We start from the raw sequence: 24,071 nt of genomic DNA, 5'->3' as shown, positions 1-24,071 counted from the left end.
ACTTGACCGAGAAAGTAAAAATGAGCTAATGAAATCCGTCATATTCTTTTCAATCATGCACATGCGGTATATTCACCAGATAGCTAAAAAAACTAAGGCACTTTGTGTTTTTTCGATGAAGTCTACATTTTGCATTTAGTCTCATTTTGGTGTACTCATGAGGTGCCTTTTTTTTTCCTTGTTTAATATACAAGGGATTTGTTCTAGGTTGTTGAGAACCATGTTTTTGATGTAGGTTCTCTTATTTTAGTATTGTATACAGGGTTTTCCTCTTTCTAGTCTTAGTCTTTTCTAATCTGCATCCGCTCCAGCAGCAAAATAACTCTTTAACTGTAAAGGCATGACTCATTTTCTGCAAACAAGTTCAGGAACACTTCCCACATATGGCTGTACAGTGCACAAGAGGTGTTTTGTTGTCTTCAATCCCTTCTCCGCACAAGTAGCATGTACTACCCCTCTTCTCTCTTCTGCAATTTTTGCTGAATCAAGAAGTCTTCATGTACCATCACCACTCGCCAGACAGAAGCAATCCACCTTATAAGGTGCTTTAGTTCTCCAAATTATTTTCCATGGCCAATTGGCCATTGTGGAAAGTAGGAGCCAGCAGTCTGTGCAAAGTGGGTGCGAGAACAACTTCAGTAACATGGTTTCACAGTGAACTTTTACCACAGCTCAATGCAATCCATAATAAAGAGTCAGCTTCTTCAGAGAAAGGACAAATATACTCCAAATCTCATATAAGCTGGGCGATACTTCTACTTCCCAATCAAAATAATTTATTTTGAAGCTGACTGTCCACTTCCCTGATTGGGAATGAGCTAATGTTGCCCGGACAAAGTCAGGATATGTAGTTCATAGGGTTGTGTCCTAAGCATGATTCCAAAATTTAATCTTTTTTCCATTTCCAACTTAAACTGTACTTTTGTGGGAATATCTGACCATAACTTCCTGATATGTTTCCGTACACCTCCACAATTAGAGCATGCACTTTTTGTATGGCTTTCTTTCTCCAATGCGCTGCATCTCCATTATTATATTTCCACAACCATTTATACAACAAGCTTTGATTGTGTATTTAAATTCTTCACCCCAAGTCCACTTCTTATCCATCGATGGTATATTCCTTTCCCCCTATAACTATAAGAACCAAAGGAGCAACATCCCATGTCCTGTGACTTGTTCTTCCTCTACTGAATACCCAACTATGCATTGGAAACTTCGCAATTCATGAGTTTGATCTCTGTATTCTGGAAAAGTCCAAAACTGTCCACACAGATGACTTACAACCTAACATGCACTAGTAATTGCTTCTGATCTTCTCCTGACTGTTTGCGCATGAAGTGACCCGTCATCTATGTCATTATCTTCCATTTTCTCATATTTTTGGCTACTAGGATCACCCCTCTAGTCAGCCATTCACATGAAAAAGCAAACTTTCGTAAGTACTCAGGAATCTTGACTGATAGGCATGGGAATCTCATGTCCTCTCTTTTCAGCAGCCAGTGGTTATAGGAGTGTACTGTGAAAACTTCGTTTCCCCTGCCATTTCACTCTCAAGTATCGCGTTCCTACTGTATTCATGTTTGTATCTGTAATGGTATGAGACATAGGTTGCTTGACTTAAAAAATATGTCATTTTTATTTATTTAGCTTACTCTATATACAGCACCCAGTTACAAAAACATAAAGAAAAATATATACAGCTTCTGTATACTGGGGAATAAAATCTTTTTCTTAAAAGAGAAATTTCTTGATACTTCCCAACAGATGTGCCAAACTTCTATTTGAATCTAATATAATTTTTTTTATTTCAGGTTGCCAGGGTGCTACATCTCATGTACAGGTTGGTTGTACAGCCGAATATGTCCAGGGCTCAAACCTTTTCTGAGGCATTTTTATCTTGTGGTGGTATAGAAACACTTCTTGTCCTATTGCAGCGCGAAGTCAAGATTGGAGATTGTGATGATTTACCCTCTTTAGATCATAATGCAACTGCTGCATCAGCCCAGGAAACTGAACTGGATACTGAGGTACATTGTCCCATGGGAAGTAGTGAAGTTGGTGAAACAGGATTTACAAAAGAAAGAGAGACAAGTTTGAGTGAAACGGAATCTGTACCTGAGTCCTTCGCTGGTTCGGGTGCCACAATTTCCACTAGGAGGTCTACTATTGAAAAAATGCAGTCTATCCCAGAGAATGCATTTCTAAAAAACCTGGGTGGTATAAGCTTTTCAATAAATGCTGAAAATGCTCGGAATAATGCATACAATGTTGATAAAAGTGATGAAATTGTGCTTGGAATTATTAACCTCTTGGGTGCTTTAGTTTCATCAGGCTATCTGAAATTTGGTGCACATGCTCCCCCAGATGTGACAAACAACCTTTTGGGGTTGCTGGAAGGAGGGGGTACCATGTTTGACGATAAGGTTTCCCTTCTACTTTTTGCGTTACAAAAGGCCTTCCAAGCAGCACCAAATAGGCTCATGACTAGCAGAGTATACACAGCTTTATTGGGTGCCTCGGTATTAATATCCTATTCCTCTTGATTTGCTGCTTCTTTAATAACTCAGTTCCTGCCATTTCTTCTATTCTTTTTGGATAATTTTTCTCTTAATATGTTTCTAAAAAAATTCCCTTTCTTTGCTGTGTTTCAATAAGATAGTATGCTATGTCTGTTTAGGATATGATGCTCAAATAAATGAAAGAAACTCAGTGCATTGCATAGAATCTCTGCTTGAAGATGATATGCATAGTTACAAACATACATATTTATGACCTTTTTAACTTCTCACTTTACATCTGAAATAGGTAACTTCTTTATTGGTGCAAAAACTAGATGCCTCTCGTTACTGCTACTTTTCTTTTCCCTTTTTCTTGCCTAGCCTGTTTAGATATGTAAGCCAGAGAATGGCAACCATAAGTTTCTCCTTCTGCTTAGAATATCTTCTATCTCAAACATTTAGAATAAAACTTTTGCTGTGTGTTTGCCCTGGGAAGGCAACCAAGTTTCAACTCAGACTTTATATCATCATGCATTTCTGTTATGCAATATCTTGGTATGGTTCGCCATGATGTGGTAATAGATATGTCTCTGGCCTCTGGTGATTTTAACAGTTCTCGAACAGGTATGTAAAATTATGAAATTATTTTATATTGTAATGAATATGAGGGGTTAAATATTTCCCGGCTTTACTTAGAAAGGTAAAAAAAGCATTGCTTCTACACCTTTTCAACCATTTGGAATTTGGATGGAAAAAACTGTGTAATAATATTAGTCTTTTTAGTTTACAAACAATAAATATACGTTAAGTTTAATCAGCGTGGATCGCTTCCCCTTCTTCTATTAAATATGATGTTTATGAATATCTCGTGGAGAAATTATATCATGTATAGATTATCAAATAAGCCATGTGTACTTTTCCCAGATTTGATAAGGTCCTTGCAGTATGTTTATTTACTACAAGTGTCTTATGGAGCATGGTGGGATCATGACTATGATTTCATTAGGTTTTGGAGATTCTTATGCTAGAGTATTCTTTTCTTGATAAGTAGATTATATAGCTAGCTTTCTGTTTGAATAATTATCTTTTAGCAGTTTTTGTACTGTACTGTTAATATCACCAATTTATGCTTTATTGACTAGAATAAGATTAAAATAAAAGAAAATCATATGATTAGTGCTAAATCATATGATTATTGCTATTTACCTCGAGTAATAAATCCGTATTTAATCACTTGATAATGACGTGAAAAATCGGTTTTAGACCTCTCTTTGCACCACTAATAGTTGAAGCTTTTTTATCGGGAAAAACCGGTTTTCGGGTATCTAGGCATAGTTTATGCCATGATCAGTATAGGTGTTTCTGAATCTTGTTTGGGCTCATTTAATCCCTTTTGTGATTAGTCTTGTTGAATGGTTCACTGTTTGGATTTTGAATTTCCTCTCCTCTACCCATTCAGATATTCACTTTGTTTATAGATGCAAGAGTTTTGGGGCTATACTCCATTGCTATTGAGTTTTCTGCACTAAGCAGTCTATCACAGATAAATCTGAAGCCTTTTTTGCTCCTGATGTAGATAAATGCCCCGTCAACAGACAATGGATTAAACTTCTATGATTCTGGGCATCGGTTTGAGCATATCCAACTTTTATTGATTCTTTTACGGTCACTTCCATATGCACCAAAGCCATTGCAAAGCCGAGCATTGCAGGTATTGAATTGTGACCTGTTTTTCGTAACAGCTTATTGTTCCTTATCTTCTTTGTACTGATGTGGCTTGGGTGGAGAAAAGAGGATTGGATATAAAAGGGGTCTCTCTCAATATGAGGGACGAGAGAAGAAATTTTCTTTATAACTCTATATAGCCTTGGATTTTTGTAGAACGTAGCAAAATCAACATGATCAATTTTCTGCTTTTCATTTTCTTGTTTGTCATTTTGGTCCCTGGTTGAAGGGGGAAGACAGAAAATTAGGCCTGATCAAAAGAAAGAAACCAAGGAAAATTCAGTTTCCCCCCCTTTGAAGTTGATGTGGGAGGGACGGGGTCTTAGTTTGCGAGACATCACAGACCTGCCATTTTTTTGTCATTCATGATTTGAGGCTGTTGATTGGTCGGTGGGGTTATTTAGATGACACCTTCGTCTCAGTGTGTAGCATTCATATATTGTCTTTGTTGAACATTCTCTTCATGCCTCTCTCTCTCTCTCTTCAACTTTCTGTTTGGTTTCAGGATCTTCTAATTATGGCTTGCAGTCATCCGGAAAACAGAATCAATCTAACCAAAATGGATGAGTGGCCTGAGTGGATATTGGAGATCCTGATATCTAACTATGAGGTAGCATTTCTTATACTATTTCACAAAAAATACGTTGCTTCTTTTTGGAAGTCACTGTAAAGAGTAATACAAAAAAATCTGTTGTGTTTTTCACTTCTTCATATTTTATGTGCACGTTGCCGTAGTTTTGCATTTCTTATGCATCTGTAATTCGGTATACAGGAATAGTTTCCCATTTGGTCACTGATACACTTTTTTTCGCTTTGCTAACTTGAAAGTGATGCTCATAGGTGGAGCTACTAAATGTCTCTTCTGATACTTATTTTCCCTGTGAAGTAGTGGTTAGAGTGAGCTTTTTCCAATATCAGCAGAGGCTAAAAGAAGCGTAGAGATTCTGACTTTGATTCTTATGATCTTTCCGTGACAGACAGGAGCAAGTAAGAATGCTAACCCAGGAAGCTTGAGAGATATAGAAGACCTCATACACAACTTCCTTATAATTGTGTTGGAGCATTCAATGCGCGAGAAGGATGGTTGGCAGGTAAATTTTGTAACCATTGTTTTTTCTCACGTGGCATCATCTGCTTGGTTTGCGGTGCATTTCTTAATAGTATTTAAAACATTGGTGCAGCACCAGTAGGATGCTAAATAACAGACTGTATTCACTAAGATGGAGAATAATAGGGTGAATGATTCAATCTGTGAGGTGAGCTAGTAACTAATAAATACGATTGAACAAATAAGATATCTTATTTGTGAGAGCTGAATGTATATGCTGGTAGTTTGGAATGATTATGTCAGTCCTGGATTCTGAACACATTTTTTTTTTAATTCTTGGTTGCTTGGAAATTGGAATGGGCACGAAGGAATCAAATAGGGACTTGTAGGATAGAGATACGGCGAAGGAGGAGATATTTGTTTCTTCAAATCCAGAGCTTGGGTGCTACCGTTCTTCTGGACACCTTAGTTAGGGATCAGCATCTTTTGGATTTATCTTATCTGCCAATGGAATTCGGAAGATAGAAAATCTAGTTAGGTTTCAGAATGTTCTGACTCATAGTTAGCCCTTTGTTAGCTAGCCTTTTGGTCTGGGACTCCAGAGTGTACTCTATAGCTCTTCCTTTGTGCACGTGAGCCCATGACTTCTTTCACGAATTTCACGGTGCTGGTTCTCTAATTAAATTCTGCTTCCTCATAGCTTGAAAATGTTAGCACTCTGCAGATAGCTCCCCTCAACTTGAACAATTAAAAATCTTCACTGTCTGTTCCTCAAAAATTTGTTACCTGCTTTCAAGGACCTCCCAAAGGGATTTCACGATGTTGGTTGACTTCTTCGACCAGGTTCCGTCTCTTGCCTGAAAATTTTATAGTCTCATCCTTCCCCTTCCTTTGACAGCAGCATTTTAAAAATCTTCTGCTACTCTATGTCCTTCACAACTAAATTCTGCTCCCTCTATCACTATTTATCCCTCTATTGGCTTTCACCAACTATAGACCCTCTCAAGTGTCAACCGTGACCTGCTTATCACTGCCTTCTGCCTTTTTAAGACTTGAAAAACCAAAACCCTCCTATAGGTTCTCGACTGGCTTATACCCACTGGTCTCTCCTCTGACATAAATTTATGTATAAGAACTTTTATGTTTGCAATACTAAAATGAGAAAATGCGATTGGCTACTTTCAAATCACTAAACACTTGATTATTGTTTCTTCTGATTTTTAGTTATGAGTGATGTCCTGGCCTGATTTTCCTTTTGTTTCAGGTGTTAGATTGCTTTGGTGTTTTATATCTTTTGCTTATTGACCTAATAGGATTGAGAAGCTTCAGTGACTAGTTATGACTATTTTTCATATGTATTTCTAAAACATTTTGCTCTTCTTTTTGTCCCTTGCACTGGCCATTCTCCTATTTTAATATCTGCATCGAACATTTCATTTGATATTCTTTTTTGGACAGGATATTGAAGCTACAATTCATTGTGCAGAATGGCTTTCCATGGTGGGTGGTTCTAGCACAGGAGACCTGAGAGTCAGGTACTAGTGTTGACAAGTTTGTTGAATAGATCCCAGTGTTTGATTTTGCTGCAGTGATTTTCCTCTCAAAAAAGGTCTTTTCTTTCAAAGTACTACATATTTCAGTACTAGAGTGAGACCATACCCCCTTTTTTCTGTATAAATCTGCTCTGTATTGAATAATTTAGAGTGTATGTTATTACAATTTTCAATCAGTTTAAATGAAGTATCATGGAAATTTTGGAGTTTGGGTTTGCACTTTTTTAAGATGATGTTAGATAGTTAATGTACATAGTTAAGATGTATATATCTATCCTTCATATTACTGTTTCACATCGGGAAAACATGATTATGTACTTTGTAAGGTGTGGATATGAAAAGGACTTAGCATAAGTCAATTGTCTTCACGCGCCTTTGTTTCTGACATGGTTTCAGAGTTTTGGTGAAAAATTCCTCTCATTCCAGAAATCAGCAACGTTTGGGAGAAGAAAAGATAGTTCCCTTGTATTTTTTCGGCGACTTTGAGACCCACTTGATCGTGAGTGTTGTGTGGAGCAGCACAATTGAAAATGTATTTTTGGACACGTTACCCTGTTTATTCATCACAAATTTGTTAACCATTTTTCTCCTTCAATTCACATGACCTAAAAAGCATTAGGTCTTTGGGACCTTGATACTACTGCTAGAGGATGACAATTTGGATGTCTAGACTTTTTTCAGAGTGTTTGTCCTGTCTATGATAGTGATTATTAGACTTTATTTAGCTTAGGCTGTTATTAAATCAGGTAACATAGTCTATCCGGAGATATTTATCCTTTGAAGGACCGCTTTCATTTTCATGTGCTTTGTATGATGAGTGGTTTGTAAACACAATATCTTATGTTACTATCCAAAGGCTATTTGGGGTTCTCATTAGTTTTCAATTTTGCTTATCATTACATCCCAAGACGTGAAGAGTCGCTGCCCATTTTCAAAAGAAGGCTGTTGGGAAGCTTGCTGGATTTTGCTGCACGGGAGTTGCAGGTTCAGGTAACCTTGTTCTTCAAGCTCTACTCTTTATGGTGAAAGCTCAAGATGTGACTTCATAATTCTTTTTGCTTTTTCCTTTTCTGCTGATGACTTTTATCTTCAGTATGATATCAGAAAGACCTGCTCCAGTGTGATTTTTGAACTGGGTAAAAGCAAGTTAGTACTCAAGGCCAACTTTGTCTTTGTGCTACTTGAGATGTCAACAAAAATGTGCTAGTGCTTTCTATTTCAAAATTTGCAGTTTTATTTCATATATTCTTACATTTGTGCCCAAGGAAGATTTTTCTTCCTTGTTTTATGTTCTTGTATTAACTGGGTGATGCTCGTGTGTTCTTCGTCTTTAGTGTAGATTTTGTTTGAGAACAACCACAAAAGCACCAGCAGAGTTTGGGAGAGGGGTTTGTGTGTGGTGGGGAGAGAGAGAGAATTTTGCATGTTGAGCTCTCTGTATTTCTTACTCCTTTCGTCCCAATTTATGTAACACTCTTCCCTTTTTGGTCCGTCACAAAAAGAAGGATACCGTTCTATATTCAGAAACCATTTAACTTTAAACTTTCCATTTTACCCTTAAGTAGATAATTTATGGCTACAAAAGTGTCTATGGCTTGATTTAGACCACAAGTTTTAAAAACCTTTTTTTCTTTATTAAACTACATGTGCAGCCAAACAACATTATTGGATGGGTAGTTGGTCTCCTTATATGATCTTAGACAATCCTCACCTCATGAGCTAACTTTTGAGGTTGAGTTAGGCTCGTGATCCATTTTTTATCATGGTATCTCCAGATCCATCTCATTAATTGGTTTACTCGATGTTGGGCCCTCATGTTATATTGTCCACACTTCAGATGTACAGACTTGGGCGTGTGGAGGTGTCAGAGTTCCCACTTTGGCCATGGATGGGGTAATTGGTCTCCTTGTATGGTTGGACAATTCTCACTTCATGAACTAGCTTTTGGGTTGAGTTAGACCCAAGGTCTATTTGTTTACCATCACATGAATTGGGACGGAGGGAGTAGCTGAAATCTTAATTTTTCCGAAATTTTGTTGCCTTTGAAGTTAGCTTGAGCGTTGGTGTCACCTTGATCCTTTTCGAATTGTTTTATAGCTTGAGCGTTGGTGTCACCTTGATCCTTTTCAAATTGTTTTACTTTCAAAATCAACTTTGTTTTAGGGCCTTGGTGCCAGTTATGATTTTTGTTAATTTCTGAGTGATTTTCTATTTGATAAGGCAAAGTGACTATATTAATGATAGGTTCCATGCAAAGAGAATAAAGCAAAATTCCAAGTAAGAGTCTGTATGGGGGAGGGAGAGGATTTGCATGTTGAGCTCTCTATATGCTTTAATATAGCACAAATATCTGTTCTTCATCAAAAAATATTGTTGCTTGTCTGTTAACTTGGTGTCACTGTGCTCTTTTTCAAATATGACCAAAATTGCTTTAGCCCCTTCACGGCAGTTAAAGTTTTGTTATATTCTGAGTAAATTCATCCTAAGCTTTTCCTTTTGACAAGTCAAAGTAATATTATTAATTGCATTCCGAGACATTAGCATTTGTGAAACTACAAATCCCGCTTTTCTTTTTCTGCAGACTCAAGTTATTGCCGCAGCAGCTGCTGGTGTGGCAGCTGAAGGGTTGTCAGCTAAGGATGCCAAGGTGGGAGCAGAAAATGCGGCTCAACTTTCTGTGGCCTTGGTAGAGAATGCCATTGTGATTTTAATGCTTGTTGAAGACCATCTGAGGCTGCAGAGCAAGCTTTACAGGACTTCACGTGTTCGTACTGGTTCTGTTTCCCCCCTGTCAAATGTTGTGCCTGTAGGTAGTCAGTCTGCAAGTGTAGTTGGTGGAGATGCTCTTGAAACTGTAGCTGATCGTAAATCATCTAATAGCTCTGGGAGATTGTCACTTGATGTATGTACTTATAGACTTATGTTTGAGTTTGGGAATTCCTCTTCTTCAAGTACTATCTGTTCTTCTTTTTCTTTCAAAAAAATGTACTATCTGTGTTCATATCAGTCTGCAGATCTTCTATTTTTTCTTTTTTCTACCCTCCGTGATGTGCATATTCCTGGTGTCCTGTTGGAGTTTGTTTTGCATCTAGGTCTTGTCTGCATCTGTAGTTGTTCTCTGTTTCCTCTGTCTTCTGTGGTTGCTGCATTTTCACCTACACCTACATGTAATTGATACGGAAAACGACCAATCTCTCTGCTAATTGGGTTAAGACTCACTCGTGCTTGTAATGCTCTCTATTTTGTTTGTAGCCAGGTTTATTGGACAGATCATGTTGAAATGCTTGTAACAGTTTACGATATTATATTTGGTTTCTTGTTCATTGAACTTAGTTTACTGATGCTGGTCTCTACTAGGTTCTTGCGTCAATGGCTGATCCTAATGGACAGATATCTGCAACTGTGATGGAACGGCTCGCTGCTGCAGCAGCTTGTGAACCTTATGAATCTGTTTCTTGCGCATTTGTGTCTTATGGTAGCTGTGCCTTAGATTTAGCTGAGGGGTGGAAATACAGGAGTCGATTATGGTATGGAGTTGGCCTTCCCACAAACACCTCAGAAATTGGTGGTGGTGGCAGTGGTTGGGAAGCTTGGAATTCTGCATTGGAAAAAGATGCTGACGGAAGCTGGATTGAATTTCCTTTAATAAAGAAGTCAGTTGCAATGCTAGAAGCACTCTTGTTAGATGAGTCTGGACTGGGTGGTGGTCTAGGTATTGGAGGAGGATCAGGTACTGGAATGGGAGGCATGGCAGCACTATATCAATTGTTAGACAGTGACCAGCCTTTTCTTTGCATGCTGCGAATGGTTCTTGTCTCATTACGGGAAGAAGATGATGGTGGAAATCAGATGTTAATGAGGCATGGAAACACAGAAGACGGGACGTCAGAGGGTTTCCGTAGGCAGACTAGCAATCTTTCTATTTTAGACATGAATGCTCGTATACCATCCAGGAAACCACGATCCTCATTGTTATGGAGGTATCAATATGTTGACCTTTTTTGAGCTACTCAATTTTCCTCTTTCTTCTTTTTTCTTTTTGTTTCTCTCTCCTTTTTTATTTTTAGGTTTTGCATATTCACAAGACTTACCATGAATCACACGTGAACCTTAAGGGGACTTAGTAGTGTGAGAATGAGATAACCAAAATTTCGGATACTGAAACCACTTGAAGCAAAAGTAACAAAATAATATACACTGAAGACTTGATGATAATATTTTTTTTTGATCAAGTAAAGTATTTTCATTCATAAGCATGGCCAAGAATCTGACCGTATACAAAGGGTATACCTAAAGGTAAAAATCTACAAAAAGATATGATTCTCTACAAACTACACCCAATCTTCTATACAAGAAGCTTTATGGGTGCACCAAAAGAAAATAAGAGATCAAAGACTATTCAACTGAGCTTGATGATTATATTATACAAGACATACCTATTTATAGACACGCGGTACACTCTATTGGTCTAATTTCATACTAACACTCAACACTACTCTATAACTTTAACATTTTAACAATTTTAATTTTTTCCCGGAAGTAATTTCTATCTTTTACGAGCAAAAACATGCTATCAGAGCCACATGATGATTTTTTAATGGCAATAACTCATCGTAGAAAAACGTGCCAAATATCTCCATTGATGGGTGTAAATTTTGACCCATAAATTTTTTTGGTCACTAATGTATTCATTTAAAGGTTAAAATGGGGAGAACCTAAATTAACCCATCCAAAAGATTGACATCTTGAGTACCCAAGAGTGTGGTCTAGTGGTCAATAGAGTGGGTCGAGAAATATGAGGTCTCAGATTCAAATCCTTGTAGAGGCAATAACACTAGGTGATTTCTTCCCATCCGTCCAAGCCTTAGTAGTCAGAGTTACCCAGTATCTGTGCTTGTGGGTAGCAGTATCCCATTGAATTAGTTGAGGTGCGGGGAAGCTGGCCCGTACACCATGGTTATAAAAAAAGATTGGCAAACTTGAACAGCAGTACTAGTCCAAATTTACCATACTATTGTTTTGTCAAAAAAAAAAAAAAAGAAAAAAAATGAAAGAAAAAGAAGAAGAAAGTTTTGAATAGATATTATAATTTAATTTTACCTTAAAATATATCATTATTAGTAACATAGACATTAAAAAGATAAACGAACAATGATGAATTGATCTTGAGTTGGACATGTTTTACTATGGCCTACTCAAATCATCTTGACGCAACCCATTTTGAGCAAGCAAAAATTGGTGAATTGTTTCATCATCTCAACTCATTTTAATTTGCCTAATTGGTCCTAGTCCACTTAACAGAGAGTTGCTATACTTGTTACACGCCATTTAGCGTTTTCTAGTTGTACTCCAATATTTGTCAGCATTAGCTTCTAGCTTTTTGGTAATGTCAACATTTCTGTATTTTCTTTTGGTTTTTCATGTTTGCGGGTTTCTTTGGCCAATTTTAAGTTTCTCCGCTAAGTTTGGCATCTACTTTACTTGCATAGTGGGATATTCTCCTATTATGTTTGGCTATTTCATGAATTCTTGTTGTGCTGGTGATTATGGCCAGCAACAAACTACAACATGCCCAGTGTAATCCCACAAGTGGGGTCTGGGGAGGGTAAGATGTACGCAGACCTTACCCCTACCTTTGTGGGGTAGAGAGGTTGTTTCCGATAGACCCTCAGCAGGAAGCAATCCAATCGGTAATGAAAGGAAAACAACGACAAAAGGCCATATGCTTATATTTCTTTATCATAAGTACACCATCTTTTATGGCACACAGGGTGTGACCTAATGGTTAATGAAGTGGGTCTAAACCTTATAGGCGAGGGTTAAAAACGAGACATAAAATATTAGTAGGTGATTTCTTCCCGTCTGGCGGGGAGAGTTACATGGTACCTGTGCTGGTGGGAGGTAGCATGTACCGGTGCAAATAGTTGAGGTGCACACAAGTGGTCTGGTTACCATCTGTTATTAAAAGAATAAGAAAGAAAATTAGACCATCTTTTATGCTAGCTATCTGCTACGACAACATGCTTGTTTAGTAGTAATATTTATACTGACTTGTCAGTTTATGCTAATTGGAATCCCACTCATACTCTATTTTTTGTGGACAGTGTGCTTTCACCAATTCTCAACATGCCTATTTCTGAGTCCAGAAGACAGAGAGTGTTGGTTGCCTCCTGTGTTATGTTCTCTGAGGTTGGTATTATTTCTATCTAGTTACTTGTTTGAGTCAGCAACTTATATGGAGGTTTAAGATATAACTCTTTTTCATTCTTATACTTGCCTGAGTCAGCATTTTTGTTTCCGATGCTTTCACTATTTTGATTCATGTTTCTGTCACTTGTATGTTGCAGGTATGGCATGCTGTTGGTAGGGATCGAACTCCTCTAAGGAAGCAATATCTAGAGGTTATTTTACCACCTTTTATTGCAGCCTTAAGGAGATGGCGACCCCTCTTGGCAGGAATTCATGAACTGGCATCTGCAGATGGTTTAAATCCTTTTGTCGTTGATGACCGATCATTGGCTGCAGATGCCTTGCCCCTTGAGGTAGATATATTAGACTTCCATGCACATAGTGATGGAACTTCAGTTCTAGATTTTACTTAACCTTTCTTCAGAGTTGGAGTTCGGCAAAAGAATCTTGAATAAAGCGACAAGCTCTTTACACTTTTCCATTATGAAGTATTTTCTGATAATTGATTAGAATCTGGCACATCCAGCTTATGCCTTTGTGGTTGGCTTTCTGTTCTGTCACCATCCATATCTGCAGTTTCTATTTTGTCAACAGCATGCAACAACATCATACCCAGTGTAATCCCACAAGTGCGGTCTGGGGACAGTTTCTGTTTTGTCCATCACTGAAATTGCTTTCTTTTATTTCTGTCACCGCAAATGAATAAAACCGCGTTTGGTTATACAGTCTTTCTTTCTTCAGCCGCTGAAACATTGGACTAATGCTGCTGCACTTTTTTTAATTGGATCTATGAACTTACTAAAATCTTCTGTATATGTTAATCTCCAAGAACTAAGATATTCTTTTATTCAGGCTGCTCTGTCTATGATCTCCCCTAGCTGGGCTGCTGCATTTGCATCTCCGCCTGCTGCTATGGCACTAGCAATGCTAGCTGCTGGTGCTGCTGGAGGGGAAGCTCCAGCTCCAGCAACAACCACACATCTAAAGCGGGATTCTTCATTGCTAGAGCGCAAAGCGGCTAGACTTCATACGTTTTCAAGTTTTCAGAAACCTATAGAGGCACCTAGCAAATCTCCAGCTATTCCCAAGGACAAGGCGGCAGCAAAAGCAGCGGCATTGGCTGCTGCACGAGACCTTGAACGCAATGCAAAGATAGGATCAGGAAGAGGTCTCAGTGCAGTGGCGATGGCTACATCTGCACAGCGACGGAGTAGAAGCGACATGGAACGCGTAAAGAGATGGAATGTTTCTGAAGCCATGGGAACAGCATGGATGGAATGTTTGCAGTCAGTTGATACTAAATCTGTCTATGGGAAAGATTTTAATGCTCTGTCTTACAAATTCATTGCTGTCCTTGTTGGAAGTTTAGCTTTAGCCCGAAACATGCAACGATCAGAGGTCATCATCATACACTTGCCACTAGTCTTTTTCTCTGATAGGTCCATACAGCTGGTCTCAATGACATAGTTAATTTCATTACATGATTCCTTGTGTATCTATGGTTATAGGTTGAGAGGCGGACGCAAGTGAATGTAATTGCTCAGCATCGCCTGTATACCGGGATACGCCAATGGAGAAAACTTATCCATAGCTTGATAGAGATTAAATGTCTTTTTGGCCCATTTAGTGATTGTCTGTACAATCCTCAGCGTGTATGTTACTTGCTGCTTTTGTTGTATTTGTCTGATCAATGGATTTACAACTCAGGATTTAATGACTATGTTTATGTGTAGGTTTACTGGAAACTGGACAATATGGAAACATCTGCAAGAATGCGGAGATGCTTGAGAAGGAACTATGGAGGGTCAGATCATTTTGGTTCTGCTGCAGATTATGCTGATCATACGGGATTAAAAGAGGGGGAAGATCAAACAATCAGTCCATCAAAAGCCTCTCTTTTGGCATCAGATGCTATTTCCATTGAGCCAGTACACGAGGATTATGAACAGGAAGATGGTCCCACCTTGGACAGTAAGTTAGATGACACGGAACATCATGGCGACGTTCAGAACAGAATGTCTGGAACAGCTGAGCAGCCATTGCAGACATCTTCAGAATCTGGAGACCCTCCAGTTACTGACCACCAAGACATGGTGCAGAGTCCTTCGGCAGTTGCCCCTGGTTATGTTCCTACCGAGCATGATGAAAGGATTGTCCTTGAGCTTCCGTCGTCAATGGTCAGGCCATTGAAGGTTTCTAGAGGAACTTTCCAAGTAAGTCTGCTTATCTAGAATATGCTCTTTACGAACTATTTCATTTACTACTAGACTTACTTGCTTATTATGTATAAGCTGCTAATTTTCCAATGATTGGCATTTTGAAATGCACATATTTTGAAAGTCAACTGCCTTAAAGAGAGGAATTACTGGAAAATTAGTGGGGACTGAAGAAGTTGTGCATTCTATGTCACCATCTTAGTGTGGCCTTTCTGTGAATATTGTTACCCGAAAAATACCTCTCTATATACCTTTAGCTCATTTGATGGGCCGAATTGATTATTATGTATCTATTGCCTAAGCCTCAGCAACCAACCCACCCCCCCAAAACACACACACACACACACCCAAAAAAAAAAAAAAAAAAAAAAAGAAGAAAAAACTAAAGGGTCAACAATGTTTTATAGGGATAATCATATATGACTTTGTGGTTGTCTACCTACCACAGCTGAACTTTATTGGGACTTGGAACCGGCTATGCAAAACTCACATTTAATGATTCGAACTTTTTTGAGTTAAGACACAAGTTTGCTAATTTTCCTCTCAAGACAAGTGAAAAGTTATTAACATGTGAAGTGATTTCTTGTGTCAGATTACTACGAGAAGAATAAATTTTATCGTTGATAACATCGAGACCAGTGTTGCTGGAGATGGTATTGATTGCAGCAGTGAAGAAAAAGAAAAAGAAAAGGATCGGAGCTGGTTGGTCTCTTCCCTTCATCAGATATATAGCAGAAGGTGAGACTAAACTATATTTCTGCTTAAGATCTAGCGAACATCACAAGGACAGAGTTACCTGAAAAACCCTCAATTGATTACTGCTGTGGTTCAATTTGAGATGCTCATTACCATTTATTGTTTTTACTATTTCTTTGACCTTCTCTGCTGGTTAAGGAGAAATTCAGTTTCTGTTTTATAGTAGAGTCGAGAGTTTTCTAGTTTGTTGAGACCAGGATACTGTTAGGGCTCGTTTGGTACAAGGGATAAGGATAAATAATCCCTGGATTATATTTGAGATGAATTTATCCCACGTTTGGTTGGGATAAAATGGTGGTATAACTAATCGCTGGATTGTAGTGTTATTTTATCCCTGTGGGAGGGAGGAATAACTAATCCCGGGATAACTAATCCCACGATAAGTTATCCTGGGATAACTTGTTTCCAACCAAACGACCCCTTATGTTTTTAAACAAAGGACTAAAATAGGTATCGAAACCATAAGAAATGGAGAATAGGATTATGATGTTTATAAACATAGGATTGGCTAACATGAATAAATCACGAATGTGAAGGTGCATATTTTCTATGATAATGTGTTTCATTGGTTAGAAGCTTGAAAGGAGATTTGCACACTTTGACATGTTGGTCACATTTCAAGCTGGAAAAGGATTTGCGAGTACTCCAGTCACATCTCACATGTTGCTCCTTTTTTCAAGATTTGATAGTCCCTTTTCCTTTACTAGGTTTCTGCTTTCTCTTATGTGATTTCTCCAGGAGGGTCACTTTATGGACCCCATGAGTGTTGTGAAGTGATAATTTCATTAATCGGTCTAAATTTTATTTGGAAAAATCACACGATTTTGTCTACTTAGAAAGCTGTCTCTTTCTTTAATGGCCTTTTTGCCTGACTTCTTGTCTTTACAGATATCTTCTAAGGAGAAGTGCATTGGAATTATTTATGGTCGATCGGTCAAACTTCTTCTTTGACTTTGGGGTATAATCTTCTATGACATTGTTATGATATCTTGCTCTTATTTTCATTCTTTTACTTCTCCAAGAATTGAGTTAATTTCCTGTGGTTTTTTCATCAGAGTACTGAGGCAAGAAGAGATGCATATCGAGCTATTGTTCAAACTCGTCCCTCTCATCTGAACAATATCTACCTCGCAACTCAGGTTTCTACTTCTCTGTAGTTTAGTCATCGGCCTTTGGGATATGAACAAACTTGGTTTTAGTTAGTTTGCAATAACGTGTGGGCCATGCTTGACATATTTACTTGTATCCATATCCATTAAAATTTCACTGCTAAAGACTTGAATCTTCATGGTCAAACAAGAGGTTCTGCTTTCTTTAGCATTCACCATTCTTCTATACCGTTATATGTTTATGCCACTTCTCCTCTTGCAGAGACCTGAACAACTTCTCAAAAGAACTCAACTCATGGAACGTTGGGCTCGCCGGGAGGTATGTTAGAAAATTGGGATTTCACTACTATCTATTTTTGAGGAAAGGGGAAGAATAAAATGAAAATTCAGTTTATATATTTGTGTCTGAGAAAGCTGAAGAAAGAATCTTAGCATGCAACCCAAGATCTTGAGGCAATCGGTGGAATGGGTAGAGTAGTCAGAACACTAAAACCTTTTGCGTATCCTTATACAACTAATGTGGAACAAATGCATTTTAAACACTCAACCACACACATAACGCACGTGTAGCGAGTAGGTTTTGTAGGTTGAAGAGGTAGGGTTCTTGAAAAGAGAGAGAGAGTAGTCTCAATAGGTCAAGGAATGGACTTAAATGGTTGTGAAAAAACAGAGGCTCCAAATTGGAGTCTAATACCATGTGAGAAGAATCTATGCACTAACGTGAAACTTAAGTCAAATTACTGTTACGTTTCTTAAAAAAAACTTTTAAGGCAGTGTGTCGAATAGTCCAAATCCTCTAAGAACCCATTAGACAACTATATGAGCCCATTATATAATCCTTATAAAAAATTGAGACCACTATCATTTTCAAAAAATAAAATAAAATGAGCCCATTATATAATATAGCTTAACATCCCCTACATGTATAACCTGATTTTGGTACTCACACGTGAATTCTATTGTGGACTTGGTAGTATGGGCATGTGCTTATCAAAGGATGGTTACCGCGTGAAAGAATGTATTGATACCACTTGATAGAACCTAAGCATCTGACCAATACCTTAAGACAAAGGTTGGAGTTGCTCAGGACCTGATAATAAACCCCTTTGGGAACCCTACCTAACTAATGAGGGACAAGTGCATTTTCTAACCATATATATCCACAATCCCTTAGTTACAAGTGCTCATTTTTCTTTGTGAAACTGATTCATTATCTGCTAATCCATATCTTTTCAGATCAGCAACTTTGAGTATCTAATGCAGCTTAACACACTGGCCGGACGAAGTTACAATGATATTACTCAGGTACCATTTCTCATTGTAAGGATTTGAGAGGAATCATATGCTTACTTGATCAGTTTCGTTTCGGTTTTGCAGTATCCTGTGTTCCCTTGGATCATTTCTGATTTTACGTCAGCCGACTTGGATATTGCTAATCCATCATCTTACCGAGACCTCTCAAAGGTTGGCCTATATGAATATTTCACGTGTCTAATCATCACCAGGTTGTTGTATGGCTGACATAAGAAATGTATACTTGCAGCCAGTTGGAGCATTGAATCCTGATCGATTAAGGAAGTTTCAAGAGAGATACTCTAGTCTTGATGACCCTGTCATCCCAAAGTTCCACTATGGCTCACATTATTCAAGTGCAGGAACAGTATGTGCTTGCTCACTCTTTGATTTGATTGTCCTCAGCCATTCTAAACTATTATGTGCGATTACTGTACCTCTCTATATATAGTTAGATATCCCGAATGATTTAACCTATTAGTTGCATATTTTGGAATGTTACCATTATCGTTTAGGTTTAGCAACCTCAATGATTGTTATTTACTTGAGTGATTCAATATAGATAGACAGTCATGATGCCAGTAAATAATAATATTTATAAGTAGCCTCAACCTCAACTGATAGACACTGTTTCAAGTAATGTCCTATTTGGCATTACGTAAATGTTTCCCTTGGCCTAACTATTTTGGGATGACAAATTCATCAAGAACAATACTTTACACCAATATGATAAGAACAATCCTTTTATAGATAAGTTGTTTCGTTCTTCTTCCTAATCCAGTATCACTTTCTTTTATCAACATAAAACGTTAGTTTTACTATTTGCTACTTGTGATTATCATCAAGCACCACCCGCCTATGCTCCACCCTACAATCCCCCTCATTATACCAACTTTTGTTTGACCAAACACCAAAAAAAGATTTTGCGAAATGCCGAAATGGTTCTCTTTAGTAAAATTTATTTTCATGGAGAACATTTTATGGCATTCCAAACAGGTAAGTATCACTAGAAGTCCTCTTTACAACTCAGAAGTCATGAATTTCCAAAACCTTTTGTATTATAAATCCTTTTGCATGCTCTTCCACGGCAGCAGCACATCCTTATTCATTAGGTCACCCGTTGGGTCTTTGTCTAGGAGATTTTGACATGATTGTGTTCCAAAAAATAGAAACTCTACCAAGCAATAGTCTGTCTAGAGATGCATGCATCTTCATTCATTCCTTCACCTCCTAGCAGTTTTGCATATTTACTTTTTGTGACTCTGTTTGGTTCATAGATAGTTCTACGGTTCTACCCCTATTCTTTATGATATATGTTGAATATGCATCACTGAGTGTGAACATAGTCAACAGTGATTTTACAGATTCTGTTCTAAGCCTTTGGTATGAATTTAATGTTACACCAGGTGTTATATTATCTAATCAGGCTGGAGCCCTTCACCACCCTATCTATTCAGCTCCAAGGTGGCAAGTTTGATCATGCAGACAGGATGTTCTCAGATATTGCTGCCACTTGGAAAAGTGTTCTTGAGGAAATGAGTGATGTCAAAGAGTTGGTATGAACTATATTACTTCTGTTACCTCAATACTCTGTTACAATTTGAATATTATTATTGTGTATACTTTTGGATCATCTCTCCGTAATTATGGTCTGCACAACATTTGTGCTTTTGAATATAAATTGTTACCATCTCAAAGAAAAAAATTGAATATTATTATTTGACATACTCAATGCTTGAGAGAAAAGTACTCCCTCCATTTTATTTTATCCAACCCTGTTTGACCAGGCACGGCGTTTAAGAAAGAAATGAGCACTTTGAGTTTTGAAACTTGTCCTAAACATGACATGATTTATGTGGCTATTAAGCTTTTGAAACTTGTTTTAAACATGTCATAACATTTGTATGATTTTAAAAGCTCGTCTCTAAGGGTAAAATGGGAAGCTAAAGTCAAATTGTTTCCAACTTTAGAAAGGGATCATTCTTTTTGGAGCAAACTAAAAAGGAAATAGGCTCGTATAAACTGAACCAGGGGAGTAGTAAGTTAGTACAGTTTAGTCAAGTGGGATAGTCAACTAACCACCTTTATATCTAGTGGGTCCTAACGTGAAATGATAGATTAAATTTTTGTTCATTTTCGTGATATATAAAGTGACAAAGTATTCCATTTTGGACCTTAATTTGGCATGTCCTGGAAACGAAAGTAACTCTTGGAACAGAGGGAGCAGATAATGCTTTCAGCTGCTAATGATTTGTTATCTCTTGCTGTTTCTGGAGTCAGTTAAAGCTTTTGCACCATGTGCTCATAAATTCATAATGGCATATGTTCTTAATACCTAGGTCCCGGAGCTATTTTATCTTCCTGAGATGCTAACAAATGAGAATTCGATTGACTTTGGTACGACGCAGTTGGGAGAAAAGCTGGGTATGCAATACAGTTTAATTGAATAGAGCAGCATACAGTGCTAAATTTTGTCCTGGTCTGCAACTGTCATTTCATTTGTTTCTCATCTCTGTTCCAGACTCTGTGCATCTTCCACCTTGGGCTGAAAACACGGTTGATTTTATTCATAAGCATCGGATGGCACTTGAGAGTGAGCATGTCTCTGCTCATCTTCACGAATGGATTGATCTCATTTTTGGGTAGGTTTTGTTTGTCTTTCACTTTTTATCATTTACATTATCTAGTTTTCGTCGGTAATGTTATTGCTTTCCATGATAATTTGAAGTGTGTCAATGTTGTTTTAGATGCATCAAAATTGGCTGTTTCCCTGAACTTCGGTCTCTTCTTTTTCTCTTCTCGTTTCTTTTTAAATAAAACTATTTGCATATTCAGGTATAAGCAACGAGGAAAGGAAGCTATACAGGCAAATAATGTTTTCTTTTACTTGACGTATGAAGGAACAGTGGATATTGACAAGATAACAGATCCAGTATGCTTCAGTCCCTGTTCTTATTGCTTTAGTTATTCCGCTAACTTGAATACGAGTAATTTTGAAATGCTAAATCTTGTCAAAAGGTCCAGCAACGTTCTATGCAAGATCAGATTGCTTACTTTGGACAAACGCCGTCTCAACTTCTTACTGCTCCACACATGAAAAGGATGCCACTGGCAGATGTTCTCCAGCTACAGGTAAGTTCGTCGTATTCATAGTTCTCTCCTTTTAAGTTTTCAGAGTCAACTGTAACATATTCAAGAGTAAAACTGAAGTTACTGTAATGACTGTAACTAATGAGTAGTAGTTTATCTTCTTGAATAATTTAGATGAGGGCACTGCAAATCTAGTACTGTCTATCTTTTGCTCGTATAGAGGGGTGAAGTATTTAATTGTTGTAGGTGATGTAAATATCTCTTTAGGAAAAGAAAAGGAGCTCAATGGGTTGGTTGAAGAACACAAGTTTTCATAGCCATTTTCTGCCTGTTTTATGAGTAGGTTTATTTTTCCACCTTGGTGGTAGAAGATTGCTGATATTTATTTGTTTATCTGTCCCTGTATTCCCGATCCCTTCTATATCTTTTTCTGTCAAACTCTCAAGTCTCACTTTTACCGTGAACCCCTTCTTGGAAACCGTGATTTCTTTTTGTTTTTCTTGCTGTATTACTGTATCCTATTCTTTGAGCTAGTTTGTATGTCTTATGAATCTAGAGAACATATTGTTAAGCCTTGAAGTTCCTTTGTGCGTGAAGGTCTTAGTGTGTCTTGTTTTTACGAAATCTATGGTGCTGTTCTTAGCGGATGGTATGGCTCATTTTCAGTTAAATAGTAATATGTTATCATACTAGGTGGGCTCAAATTTAACCTTGAGACTTCTCTCATTTTCACAGACCATCTTCCGGAATCCTAGAGATTCTAAACCATATACGGTTCCCCACCCAGAGCGCTGCAACTTACCTGCTGCAGCGATGCAGGCCTCTTCTGATTCACTCGTAATTGTTGATACGAATGCGCCGGCTGCTCATGTAGCTCAGCATAAATGGCAACCAAACACACCAGATGGTCAGGGAGCACCATTCCTCTTCCAACACGGAAAACCCGGTGCTAGCTCAGCTGGTGGAACATTCATGCGAATGTTCAAGGGGCCAACTGGCTCTGAATCAGAGGAATGGCATTTCCCTCAAGCCCTAGCGTTTGCTGCTTCTGGAATCAGAGGCTCATCCGTAGTTGCAATTACATGTGACAAAGAAATTCTTACAGGCAAGCAGTATATATTCTGTTTATTTAAATGTAAAAAATCTTAGTTTTCAAAATGCCATTGTTCCTCAGCCGATTTACTGCTTTTGATGTTCTGCAAATGAGGTTGGGAAGTACTCCCTCTGTTCCATTTGAAGTTGCATTCTTTTTAATCTGTTCCAATAAGGGCACCTTCCTATATTTGAAAACAATTTAACTTTGAAACTTCGCATTTTGTCCTTAATGACATCTTTTATAGCCACAGAAATGTCATGGCATGTTTGAGACCGCAAGTTCCTAAAGGCTTCCTCTCTGTCTTAAACTCCATACCCAATCAAACACTGCCTCATAAAATGAAAGGAGGGAGTATACATCAGTGGTCATTTTGTTATTTTCTTCATTCATCTAATTTCTCAATTTAGCACTACTAGAAGGCTTGTGTTGGGAAATCATGTGCCAGAAGCCTAGAACTTCATTTCTTCTGATTTATGAGAGTGCCCATGGGTTCCTTAGTTGAAAAAAAGTGGAATAAAAAAGTATAGAAGAATTTGAATGCAAGATTTTCCAATGAAGCGAGATTAGTATTGCATGCTTTATGTTGTTACTGAATCCTAAACATACTGACTAATAGGTGTTTCTGCACTTGTGTCTAGGTGGCCACGTAGACAACAGTGTGCGGCTGATATCATCAGATGGTGCAAAAACATTAGAAGTAGCCAGAGGACATTGTGCTCCTGTAACATGCCTGGCTTTATCTCCAGATAGCAATTATCTTGTTACAGGGTCTAGAGATGCAACAGTGCTTCTCTGGAGAATAAATAGGGCGTCAACACCGCGCAGCAGCAGCACAGCAGAGGCTTCCACTGGTTCAAGCACATCTTCAACCATTAGTACACCAAACAGCTCGAGAGAAAAAAGTAAGAGGCATCGAATTGAGGGTCCCATACATGTCCTTAGAGGCCATCTTGGGGAAATATTATGTTGCTGTGTGAGTTCAGATCTTGGGATTGTGGTTTCATGCTCCAGTTCGTCAGATGTCTTGCTACATACTATAAGAAGGGGTCGATTGGTCAGAAGGCTAGTTGGAGTGGAGGCACATTCTATCTGTCTGTCATCTGATGGAATTATAATGGCTTGGAACAAATCCCATAAAACACTAAGCACCTTTACTCTTAATGGGATTCTTATTGCTAGGACTCAGTTTCCTCTCTGCTCCACCATTAGTTGCATGGAGGTTTCTGTTGATGGACAAAATGCTTTGCTTGGAGTAAATCCATGTGCTGAAAATGATGGACCATCGGACAACAAGTCAATGAAGTGGCAAAAGCCAGGACTTGGAGATTCTGATGGAGAATTAGATGAAAATGGCGAAGGAAATAGATTAGATATCTCTGTGCCTTCAATCTGCTTCATCGACATGTATACTTTAAAGGTAGATCGAAGACTTCCTTTGGATCTTAATTGTTTCTTCTTAGCACCTTTTGACCAACGCAACTTGACATTCGTTTTT

The 24,071-nt window shown here is 38.1% G+C and overlaps 1 protein-coding gene across 2 annotated transcripts in view; it reads left to right on the top strand.

The window, feature by feature from the left end:
* Positions 1–24,071, top strand: part of LOC132645621 (BEACH domain-containing protein C2) — a 30,550-nt gene that overhangs the window by 4,515 nt on the left and 1,964 nt on the right. For both annotated transcript variants that reach the window (XM_060362710.1, XM_060362709.1), the window contains 27 exons: positions 1,815–2,522; positions 4,078–4,212; positions 4,732–4,836; positions 5,204–5,317; positions 6,733–6,809; positions 7,736–7,817; positions 9,409–9,729; positions 10,185–10,807; positions 12,932–13,016; positions 13,175–13,369; positions 13,869–14,414; positions 14,525–14,668; positions 14,750–15,229; positions 15,825–15,970; positions 16,877–16,946; positions 17,044–17,127; positions 17,360–17,416; positions 18,334–18,402; positions 18,475–18,561; positions 18,641–18,757; positions 19,797–19,946; positions 20,730–20,814; positions 20,912–21,032; positions 21,226–21,322; positions 21,409–21,522; positions 22,216–22,585; positions 23,215–23,993. In XM_060362710.1, the coding sequence (XP_060218693.1) occupies positions 1,815–2,522; positions 4,078–4,212; positions 4,732–4,836; positions 5,204–5,317; positions 6,733–6,809; positions 7,736–7,817; positions 9,409–9,729; positions 10,185–10,807; positions 12,932–13,016; positions 13,175–13,369; positions 13,869–14,414; positions 14,525–14,668; positions 14,750–15,229; positions 15,825–15,970; positions 16,877–16,946; positions 17,044–17,127; positions 17,360–17,416; positions 18,334–18,402; positions 18,475–18,561; positions 18,641–18,757; positions 19,797–19,946; positions 20,730–20,814; positions 20,912–21,032; positions 21,226–21,322; positions 21,409–21,522; positions 22,216–22,585; positions 23,215–23,993 (5,961 nt within the window). The remainder of the gene's footprint in view (positions 1–1,814; positions 2,523–4,077; positions 4,213–4,731; positions 4,837–5,203; positions 5,318–6,732; positions 6,810–7,735; positions 7,818–9,408; positions 9,730–10,184; positions 10,808–12,931; positions 13,017–13,174; positions 13,370–13,868; positions 14,415–14,524; positions 14,669–14,749; positions 15,230–15,824; positions 15,971–16,876; positions 16,947–17,043; positions 17,128–17,359; positions 17,417–18,333; positions 18,403–18,474; positions 18,562–18,640; positions 18,758–19,796; positions 19,947–20,729; positions 20,815–20,911; positions 21,033–21,225; positions 21,323–21,408; positions 21,523–22,215; positions 22,586–23,214; positions 23,994–24,071) is intronic.

The sequence above is a fragment of the Lycium barbarum genome, chromosome 6 (genome assembly GCF_019175385.1).
Source record: "Lycium barbarum isolate Lr01 chromosome 6, ASM1917538v2, whole genome shotgun sequence".
Lineage (NCBI taxonomy): Eukaryota > Viridiplantae > Streptophyta > Magnoliopsida > Solanales > Solanaceae > Lycium > Lycium barbarum.
Note: the sequence above shows the minus strand (reverse complement) of the source record. Positions and strands in the feature narration are given on the sequence as shown.